The following is a 12,004-nucleotide window of genomic DNA, read 5'->3' on the forward strand; positions in this document are numbered from 1 at the left end:
ATAATTGATAAAGGAAAGAAACAGAGGATGATGCAGTCGAGAACTTAGATAATGAGACTTGTATTATTGTTACTCAACTGCTATTCTAATTTAAAATATCCATTATACATGAAAACTTAGGAAGATACTTAGTTTTGCATTACTGCACATATTTAAAGGTCCTAAAATCCAAGTCTGAATATATACATAGATTTTTAAATATTCTATAAGTCCAACTTCTTACTAACTCAACTCAGCTGTCCTCAGTTAACGTTAGTCTGAATAACTGAAGTTTTATTATATCTAAATTCAAATACTACATTAAAGGTCTGTTCAGAAACACAAAGATCAGTTCATCTCTGAAGCTTATATTAATTTCACAGAAGGGACAGTACTTGTGCACAAACTCTGACTCAGAACAAATCAGGTTATTTCACAAGCCCAGCTGGCTTCCCTATTCCAGTATAAAATTAACCATGGTCAGAGAAAGTATACAAAAATATTTTCCTTGGGGTTAGCCATTAAATTAAAATATTGTACTATATTTATGAAATCAGATATGTATTTTAAGAGTCATTATAATGTTTTATCACAAAAGTAGTGAGATACATTTGATGACAAATATATATGGCATTTAAATAAATCAAACAATCCTTAAAACTAATCTGGTATAGTTATTCTGATGTTTTTTAACTTTTTTATTTAGAAATGAATCATCAAATGCATTTAGAAATTTGTGTTGTCATTCTTACAAGAAATTAAAGCTACTAATTTACATTGAACATTATCGAAAAAAGGTTAGATTTTCATACTTTGTTGTATATCTTATTCAAATGATATTAATAAATTTCTGTAAAAGATTTTTAATAAAGTAATGTATTTTCTGGAATACCTTTACTTTGAGAAATGCAGTGATTTTACTTCAGCAACAATGACATTAAATTTTATTTACTAGAATAGTAATCTACACAAGAGCAGCCGGGAGTCTAAAAGAGTTAATATAACTCTCCTACAATGATTTACTTATAATCTGACCTAAATTATCTTCTTACTCACATACTCTGGCCAATTATGTTGAAACTTTTTAAAATTTAGTTTCAGGGGCTTACCTGAAAAACATACCTCCCAAAATCAGTCCTAGCAACTATGAAACTGGAGAGCTAGATTTCACACACACACACACACACACACACACACACACTTTCAATAAATCTTCTAAATAACAGCATCGTGAATAATTTACCATGGGACACAAACAAAGAAATCCTGTGGTTCAGTCATTAATATATGTTAGGATAAAGTTACACAAAAGGTCTGTATGTTTCATAACAAAGCAAAGCTAAAGGAGCCATCACTGAGTGAGCTTAGTGATAATTTGATATATATCTCTAGAGTAGTATACTTTAACTATAAATCCAAATTAAGTTCAATACTATTATCTTATGAATAAGCCTTTTTATTCTTGAGAAAAGTGATTAAGAGAAATTTTCTTTTTGAAAGAAAGACACTTCATAGATAATATTTTAATCATGAAAATACTGGCAAATCTGAATAACCGTTTTGACTTCACTTAGAGAGAAGTATCTCAGTTTTATAATTTTTTTTTAACACCTTTGGAAAAAATTGTTGACTTTATTTTTTTACAGTGTCCTAACACTGACATCTTCTGACTATTGAGGAGAACTACATGTCTCCTTAAAACATTTCCCAGTTACTGAAGCTTATCTTTGCACCTACTTTACTAACTATAGTAGAAATTAATATTTGTTGAATGATGATTATGGACTCTTCAAATATTATCTCCTTTGATCTCTTAGCAACTTATAAAATAGCAATATTATGGAAGGTATACTTAAGCCATAAAAAATAAAATATTTATCAACAAATGATACTATTAAATAACTATTTTTTAAAGGTTCACTGAGGCTTCCATTAAGACTTTACTGAGAAGTTGAGTTACAATAAAATATTTAAAAGACAATAAAACTGTATTTATCTGAAAGTGTGTTCATTTGATATTAGGCTATCCACAGCAGATCAACAGGCAGCATAGCATAGGTTCTCGGTTCAAGTCTTGACTCAGCTGTTTATTAGCTAAGTGGCTTGAAGCATTTTACTTAGCCTCTCTGTGCCTTAATTTCCCCATCTATAAAATAGGAATGACAATAAATGCACTTACTTCTACTTAGTAGTGCCATGTAAGTATTTTGAAAAACAGTCAGAATTTGTATGCTTTTACTAAACTAATAGATCAAATAAATATCAAATCTCTTTTATTAGTTAGAAATACTAAAATTTCTACCACATCATCAGTTATTCATCAAGTTTTATCTGTTAACAAATTTTCTTTAGTGAGTTTGTTCAAGTGCCATAAACTAAAAGAGGGGACTTACAAATTAATAAATGCCAGAATGCAAATATAACTGAATATTTGTAAAGGGTACTGACCAGGGTTCTGCTAAGAATCTTTCCTTTTTTCCCTATGTCTTTTATTTTTTCATTACCTCTCATATTGACCAGGTAACATAAGGCTCATTAAAAGGATTCAGTAATTATTTGTTGAAAGAGTAAACTTATCACAGACTAAGACATATAACATTTTTGTTTTGGTCATATGATACTACTTCCAAATGTACGTTACAATGCCATAATAAGGAAACTGATCAATGTGCATAGAGACCCGCTTTTACCAAACTGAGAAAAGCATGAAATATAATCCTATTTATTAGTGATATAAACTTCAAATTACCTATAATTTAACCTAGAACTATGTATTTATTATTAGATAAAAATTAGGTTTTGGGAAATAGAAAAGGTCCACAAAAACAATAAAATTTGCTATGCATAGAGCAGGAGCTTGGTTGCACTGTTCATGTGAGTCAGAAATTCCAATAACAAATTCTAACTAGTATTGAAGATTACTCCAGTTCTAATGACTGGCCACTACAAATACAGCAGACCTTAATCACAAATTAGACAATGTTACAATATTTACAAAGGTGTACACAATGAAATTTCATTGAAACCCTTCTAACTAGAAATTTGAGATAATTCAGATGGTCTGAGCTTTTAATTTAGCTAAGATAAAATGCCATCCTAAGAAATATATTAAGGTAATAAGAAAAGAAAATGTGGGGAAATGCTTTCAGGCATTTTTAGAATCATGTAAATAGCATTTATTTACATAGAAACAGTTAAATGCTAATTGTAAAAATGTGTCAACTCTTTACTGAAACAGATCCAGTGAAAGACCTTTTTTGGGCAATTCTTTTAAAATACTGTTACATATTGCTACAACTAGCAGTGTAGCAAACATTCATGTTTCTTGTAAAGTATCTGGCAAATCACAATTCACACTGATCTACTCTTAATTATTTTGAATTACTGAAATTTTATGGAAATAACTGGCTCATATATGTATACCACATACATGTAAGAAATCAAGATAAAATAACACATCTACTATATCTAACTAGAGAGTTATATTCTGTCATATTAATGTAAAACAAAATGGATAAAATCAAAACTAATAATTACACAGTAAATTTTAAAACTTAATAAAGTACCTTGAAATATTCTTTTCTAATCTGTTTGCTCCGCCTCCTTTCTTCACTCTGCCAGATTATAGGCTGAGATTCTGGCCACTGTTGTTCATCTATTTGATCCTTTTGATTTTCTAAGGGCTGTAATAAAATAGTTTCTTTTAACTAAATAAATGAGAACAAAATATTAGATATAACAGTAATTTAATTTCTTCTTACCTGCCATGTGAGGGGTGATAATGGTGAATTAACTTCATCTGCTGAGACACTAAAAAATTAAAGATGCCTTAATATGTATATCTTAAGACATACAGTCAAAAAACAGATAGGATATTTATTATATTAAAATCATTACCAAAAACTAAAAAAAATAATAATAATTTCTTTAGATGATCTGTATGAAACTTCAAGTGGCCTAATATACATATAATTGGGGTTCCAGAAGAATATAACTCAGGTGACAGAGAAGATATTTAAAGATAAATAAAGACCACAAATTTTCAAATTTCATGAAAACAATAAACCCACAAACTTGAGAAGCTCAATGAACTCCAAGCAAAAGAAATATGAAGAAAACTACAACAATATACATCATAATCAAATTAAAAGCAAATGATAAAGAGAAAATGTAAAAAGCAGCCAGATAAAAAAGACACAATAGGTCCAGTGAAACGAATACTGACAACAGAGTTCTCACAGGAAACAACGCAATCCAGAAGACAGTAGAAAAACCTCTTTAAGGTACCAAAAGAAAACAAAAATATCAACCTAGAATTTTATACTAGCAAAGATATCTTTCAAAAATGAAGGTGAAATAAAGACTTTTTTTTATTTTGGCTGTGCTGCACACCTTGTGGGATCTGAGTTCTCTGACCAGGGATTGAACCCAGGGCCACAGCAGTGAAAGCGCCAAGTCCTAACCGCTGGATCGCCAGGGAACCCCCAAGACTTTTTTAAACATTACAGAAACTGAAAGGATTCAACATCAGACCAGCAGTAAAAGTAATGTTAAAATATCTCTTTCAGGTAGAAGGAAAAAGATATACATGGAAATACAGAGCTATACAAAGGAACAAAGGGCACTGGAGATGGTAACTAAAGGGGTAAAGATAAAAGACATTATTCGGATTATTTAAATCTCTTTAAAGAACAATTGACTATTTAGAGCCAGAATAATAACAATGTAATATGTAACACAGAAGTAAAATGTATGGCAACAATACCACAAAGGCCAGGAGGGAAGAAACAGAAGTATACTCTTGTAAGGTTCTTATAGGATATATAAAATGACATAATAGCACTTGAAGGTAGACTGTGATAAGTTAAATATTATACTTTAAACCCTAAAACAATCACTAACATAACAACAAGTTGTAGCTAAATAAGCCCGCAAGGGAGATAAATAGGAATTTTAAAATATAATTCTAAAGACAGGAGAAAAAGAGGAAAGATGGCTACAAAGAATGGGTAAGATAAAAATTAAACACACAATAATACAGTAGATTTAAATCCATGAATATCAATAGTTACAATTAAATATTAACAATCTTAACACCACAATTAAAAGTCAGATTGTCAGATTTGATAGAAAAGGAAGATACTACCATATGCTAACAACAAGAAACCCACGTTCTCCATAAAGACACAAATAGGTTAAAAATAAAAGGAAGAAGAAAGATATATCATGTTAACACTAATCAAAAGAAAGCTGAGGTGACTATATAATATCAGAAAAGTATACTTCAGAGCAAAGAATATAACCAAGAATATTTAAAAAGTCATTTTATAATGACAAAGGTGTAAATTCACCAAAAGGACATTACAATCCTATACATTTACGCATCTAATAACAGCTTCAGAATATATGAAGGAAAAATGAAAGAACTTTAAAGAGAAAGACAAATCCGTAATTAGTGTTGGAGATTTCAAATAGTCTTCTCTTAATAACTGATAAAACCAACACTGTAGTGCGCCCAGGTGGTGGTGGGGTGGTAAAGACAAGATACGAACAAATAAAGAAGTATATATTGAGAATGTCAGATGGTAAAAAAGTATATATTTACAATGTCAGACGGAATTAAGTTCTGTGGAGAAAAATAAAGCAGGGTCTGGGAAAAGGGACAAAGGACTGGAGGAGACATGCTCTTTTATATAAGTTGTTCAGGTAATCCCTTGCTGATGAAATGAAATCTGAGCAGAAATGTGAAGACAGGGGAATTAGCCATATGGTTATCTGAGAGGAAATCATTCCAGGCAGAGGCAAAAGCTTTGAAGGGGTGGGAAACGCCTGGAGTATTGGGAGTCAGCAAGGAGGCCAGCATAACTAGAGAAGAACTAACCAGCAGGAAGAGCGAGGCAAGAGGAATACAGTAGGGAGCCAAATAATGTAGAGGTTCACAAGTCCTTAAAGGACTCTAGTTTTTATTCTGAATGAAATGGGAGGTCATTAGAGAATTCTGAAGAATGACATGATCTGACTTACATTTTTAAAATACCAATCTGATATATTTTTTTTTGAAAACAGACTAAAGGAAAGCAAGGGCAGAAAAGAGACCTGTTACCAGGCTGTTATAACTGAAGTAAGAGATTGCTTGGGCTAGGGTGGTAGGCATGGAGGTGGTAAGATATGATCAGATTCTGGGCATATTTTGAAGGCAAAGTCAACAAGATTTGCTAAAGGATTAGTTATGGGGTGTGAAAGAAAATTACAAGTTAAGGATGACTCTGAGGTTTTTGAGCTGAGCAACTAGAAAGATGGAGTTGACATTTGCTGAAATGGGGAAAAAGGCAGGAAGAACGAGTTTAGAGGTACAAAGAGAAAGGTTAAGAGTGTTATTTTGGAAAGTTAAGTTTCATATGCCTATTATAGATCCAAGTGGAGGTGCTGAGTAGGTAACAGGTAATACAACTCTGCAGTGTGTATGTGTATGTACATACATACACACATGTACATGCAAATGTTCATGCACATATATAGAAAATAGGTTTAAAGGGGAAAATACCAAAATATTAAGACTTCTCATCTCTGGGGAGTAGGATAATAGACGATATTTATTTTTTCTTTGTGATAAAATTTTCCTATTTTTTTAAACAATAAAGCTACATTACTCTTATAATCAGTAAAAAACTAAAAGATTTTTCATTTTTTTTAAAGAAGAAATTGGTGATTGTTCTGAAAATGAGAAAAGTGGAAGTAATAATTCTGTAAAAAAAAAAAAAAAAAAAAAAAAAAAGGCCAGGATTGAATATCACAGTTTTGAAGTTTGGGTAGCTGGGGCTTTCTCAAGAGAATGTTATAAACCTGGTGAGAAAGCTTAAGACAGAAATGAAAGGAACTGAGAAAGAAGGTAATAACAGAAAGTTCAAGGACAACAAAATATGTAAGATAAAGAATCAGTATTCAAAAAGGGAGAGAGTGGGTTAAATCCAGTTAAATGAAATTTGACACAGATGAATGTTTCTAGACTTGGGTATGAAAAGTTATGTTATGCCTGAACTGAATTCTAAAAGCCTAAGTGAAAAATGGAAGAAGAAAGGGTAATCTCAGCAGAGATACCAGGATACAGAACACAGAGATGTGAAACCATTTTGTAATAAAGAAAGGAGTACTACTGTTCCTAGCCAGAAAAGGTGCCAGTGGAAGAGTACATGGGATGAGGCTCTCAAGCTAGGCAGAAATTCACTTCAATCTTGTGGGTTAAGCCAAACATTTTAAGCTTTATCCTAAAAGTTAGAAAGAACTATTAGAAGATAATAAATGGGAGTCACATAGTCAGGCTTGTGTTTTAGTACCATCACTCTTACACCACCAGTACGGAAAACAGATTTAAAGGTAGGCCAAACTCAAGAAAGGAGATATGTCTGGGGCCTGTTGCAGTGGTCCAGGTGGAAAAGACGGGGCCTGAACCAACACAACTGTAATAGGAATGGAGAGATTGGGATAGACGCAAATAATGTTAAGACGCTATAGTTTTCTGTGACTGAATGGATTGGGAAGGGTGCATAAGAGAAAGGAATTTCCAATTATTCCAAAGTTGACTATATAAATAGTGGCACATTCACTCAGACAAACTATACAGGAGAAGAAACAGATATGGGAAAAGTAAGTTCAGTTTAGACTGTGAGGTAGTTAGGAAAACATATCAGTGAAATGTACACATCTGGAGCAAGCAAAGTGTTCTTGTTGCCATATATTAAGACTTGGGGTTCTGGAGCCAGACAACCTGGTTTTAAATCCTCACTGTACCATTTACTAGCTGTGTGACCTTGAACAAGCTAAGGTAATTTCTGAGCCTCAGTTTCTCACCTATAAAATGGGGATGACAATAGTAACAATAACTCATAGAGTTATTATGAGGATTAAATTACATTATACATCTAAAGCACTAAGAACAGTATACATATAACAAGCATTCAACAAATGTTAATTCTCTCTGTGTGTTCTTCTGTACCTATGCCCTAGCCTTGGACTTTTTTACTCCCAGAGGAATGATTCAGGAGTTGAGTCTGATGCAAATTTTCAAACCACCAAAAAGAATAAATAGAAACTTTCAAGGTCTTCTAGTTCTCTGGAATTCATATATGTGGACTTAGACTACATATTCATATAGAAGAATTTAATAAAACCCAATTGAAAGGAAATAAAAATGACCCAAAACCTATGGAATGCAACAAAAGCAGTTCTAAGAGGGTAGTTTAGAGCAATACAATCCTACCTCAAGAAACGAGAAAAATCTCAAATAAACAACCTAACCTTACACCAAAAGCAACTATAGAAAGAACAAACAAAACCCAAAGTTAGTAGAAGGAGAGAAATCATAAACATCAGAGCAGAAAAAAATGAAACAGAAATGAAGAAAATAATAGGAAAGATCAATAAAACTAAAAGCTGGTTCTTTGAGCTGGTTCTTCTTTAAACAAAATTGATAAATCTTTAGCCAGATTCATCAAGAAAAAAAGGGAGAGGACTCAAATCAGTAAAATTGGAAATGAAAACGGAGAAGTTACAACTGACACCACAGAAATACAAATGATCGTAAGAAAGTACTACAAGCAACTATATGCCAATAAAATGGACAACCTGGAAGAAATGGACAAATTCTTAGAAAAGTACAACCTTCCAAGACTGAACCAAGAATAAATAGAAAATATGAACAGACCAATCACAACTAATGAAATTGAAACTGTGGTTAAAAATCTTCCAACAAACAAAAGTCCAGGACCAGATGGTTTCACAGGTGAATTCTATCAAACATCTAGAGAAGAGCTAACACCTATCCTTCTCAAACTCTTCCAAAAAATTGCAGAGAGTGGAACACTCCCAAACTCATTCTACAAGGCTACCATCACCCTGATACCAAAACCAGACAAATATATCACACAGAAAAGAAAACTACAGGCCAATATCACTGATGAACACAGGCGCAAAAATCCTCCACAAAACACTAGCAAACAGAATCCAACAACACATTAAAAGGATCATACACCGTGATCAAGTGGGATTTATTCCAGGGACGCAAGGATTCTTCAATATATGAAAATCAATCAATGTGATACACCATATTAAAAAATTAAAAGAATAAAACCACATGATCATCTCAATAGATGCAGAAAAAGCTTTTGACAAAATTCAACACCCATTTATGATAAAAACTCTCCAGAAAGTGGGCATAGAGGGAACCTACCTCAACATAATAAAGGCCATATATGACAAACCCACAGCAAACATTATTCTCAATGGTGAAAAACTGAAAGCATTTCCTCTAAGATGAGGAACAAGGCAAGGATGTCCACTCTTCCCACTATTATTCAACATAGTTTTGGAAGTCCTAGCCACGGCAATCAGAGAAAAAGAAATACAAGGAATCCAAATTGGAAAAGAAGAAGTAAAACTGTCACTGCAGATGACATGATACCATACATAGAAAATCCTAAAGATGCCACGAGAAAACTACTAGAGTTAATCAATGAATTTGGTAAAGTTTCAGGATACAAAATTAATACACAGAAATCTCTTGCATTCCTATACACTAACAACAAAGGACACAAAGAGAAATTAAGGAAACAATCCCATTTACCACTGCAACAAAAAGAATACAATACCTAGGAATAAACCTACCTAAGGAGACAAAAGACATGTATGCAGAAAACTATAAGACAGAAAGAAATCAAAGATGACAAAAACAGGTGGAGAGATATACCATGTTCTTGGACTGGAAGAATCAACATTGTGAAAATGACTATACTACCCAAATCAATCTACAGATTCAATGCAATCCCTATCAAACTACCAACGGCATTTTTCACAAAACTAGAACAAAAAATTTCACAATTTGTATGGAAACACAAAAGACCCCGAACAGGCAAAGCAATATCGAGAAAGAAAAACGGAGCTGCAGGAATCAGGCTCCCGGACTTCAGACTATACTACAAAGCTACAGTAATCAAGGCAGTATGGTACTGGCACAAAAATGGAAATATAGATCAATGGAACAGGATAGAAAGCCCACAGATAAACCCATGCACATAGGTCACCTTATTTTTGATAAAGGAGGCAAGAATATACAATGGAGAAAAGAGAGCCTCTTCAATAAGTGGTGCTGGGAAAACTGGACAGCTACATGTAAAAGAATGAAATTAGAACACTCCCTAACACCATACACAAAAATAAATTCAAAATGGATTAAAGTCCTAAATGTAAGGCCAGACACTATAAAACTCTTAGAGGAAAACCTAGGCAGAACACTCTATGACATAAATCACAGCACAGCAAGATCCTTTTTGACCCATCTCCTAGAGAAATGGAAATAAAAACAAAAATAAACAAATGGGACCTAATGAAACTTAAAAGCTTTTGCACAGCAAAGGAAACCATAAACAAGATGAAAAGACAACCCTCAGAATGGGAGAAAATATTTGCAAATGAAGCAACTGACAAAGGATTAATCTCCAAAATATACAAGCAGCTCATGCAGCTCAATATCAAAAAAACAAACAACCCAATCCAAAAATGGGCAGAAGACCTAAATAGACATTTCTCCAAAGAAGATATACAGATTGCCAACAAACACATGAAAGGATGCTCAACATCACTAATCATTAGAGAAATGCAAATCAAAACTACAATGAGGTATCACTTCACACCAGTCAGAATGGCCATGATCAAAAAATCTACAAACAGTAAATGCTGGAGAGGGTGTGGAGAAAAGGGAACCCTCTTGCACTGTTGGTGGGAATGTAAATTGTTACAGCCACTATGGAGAACAGTATGGATGTTCCTTAAAAGACTAAAAATAGAACTACCATATGATCCAGCAATCCCACTCCTGGGCATACCCAGAGAAAACCATAATTCAAAAAGACACATGCACCCCAATGTTCATTGAAACAGTATTTACAATAGCCAGGTCATGGATGCAACTTAAATGCCCATCGACAGATGAATGAATAAAGATGTCGTACATATATACAATGGAATATTACTCAGCCATAAAAAGGAATAAAATTGGGTCATTTGTAGACACATAGATGGACCTAGAGAGTGTCATACAGAGTGAAGTAAGCTAGAAAGAGAAAAGCAAATATAGTATAGCAACGCATATAGGTGGAATCTAGAAATATGGTATAGATGAGCTTATTTGCAAAGCAGAAATAGAGACACAGACGTAGAGAACAAATGTATGGATACCCAGGGGGAAAGGGGTGGGGTGGGAGGAATTGGGAGACTGGGATTGACAAATATACATTATTGATACTATGTATAAAATAGACAACTGATGGGAACATACTGTATAGCACAGGGAACTCTACCTAATGCACTGAGGTAACCTAAATGGATGGGAAGTCCAAAAGGTAGGGAATATCTGTATGTGTATGGCTGATTCATTTTGTTGTGCAGTGGAGGTTAAACAACAGTGTAAAGCAGCCATACTCCAATAAAAATTAATTTAAAAAAAGAAATAAAAAAGTGAACAATACATAGAGAATAAACGCAATCAATGATGAAGAAACACATTATTCTTGACAGTAACAGTAATACGATATACGTTTGCTAAATGGATAAATGAATCTGTCATCAAGACAAAATGCAGGTATGAGTACAAAAAGATCAAATCAGCATTTTTGGATTTGTTTACATCAAAAGTCAATTAAACCTGTGCTGTATAACACATTTCTTTAAAAAAAAAAAAGCACATTTCTTCTCTAAATTATCTAGTTATATTAAATTGATATCAATTATTCAATTAAAGCCCACATATAGGAACATTACTGTTAAAGGATCAACTTTCATTATAAAATATTAACTATAAGAACTAAGATATTTTTATACCTCTTTTCGCATTCCACAGTTTGTTTTGGCTTGTTTCTTGTGACAGAAGTTGAATGATTAAGAATCCTAGAAGTAAATCAACACATTAATTCCATAGTATATTAAAGAGAATAGTGTATATACATGATATAAAAGATGTCCATAAATAACTGCA

General features: G+C 32.9%; 2 protein-coding genes and 1 long non-coding RNA gene across 5 annotated transcripts in view; 1 reads left to right on the top strand and 2 right to left on the bottom strand.

Moving 5' to 3' along the window:
• LUZP4 (leucine zipper protein 4) overlaps positions 1-12,004 on the top strand; it is a 389,928-nt gene that overhangs the window by 234,510 nt on the left and 143,414 nt on the right. The window lies entirely within an intron of this gene.
• The window catches only part of LOC309620815, a 333,501-nt gene that overhangs the window by 185,135 nt on the left and 136,362 nt on the right, over positions 1-12,004 (bottom strand). The gene's annotated exons all lie outside the window — the stretch shown is intronic.
• LRCH2 (leucine rich repeats and calponin homology domain containing 2) overlaps positions 1-12,004 on the bottom strand; it is a 91,995-nt gene that overhangs the window by 22,428 nt on the left and 57,563 nt on the right. For both annotated transcript variants that reach the window (XM_082377125.1, XM_082377126.1), the window contains 3 exons: positions 11,851-11,916; positions 3,741-3,789; positions 3,546-3,662 (listed from right to left, as the gene is read on the bottom strand). In XM_082377125.1, the coding sequence (XP_082233251.1) occupies positions 3,546-3,662; positions 3,741-3,789; positions 11,851-11,916 (232 nt within the window). The remainder of the gene's footprint in view (positions 1-3,545; positions 3,663-3,740; positions 3,790-11,850; positions 11,917-12,004) is intronic.

This window comes from Balaenoptera borealis (assembly GCF_965194805.1).
Source record: "Balaenoptera borealis genome assembly, chromosome: X".
In the NCBI taxonomy this organism is placed as follows: Eukaryota; Metazoa; Chordata; class Mammalia; order Artiodactyla; family Balaenopteridae; genus Balaenoptera; species Balaenoptera borealis.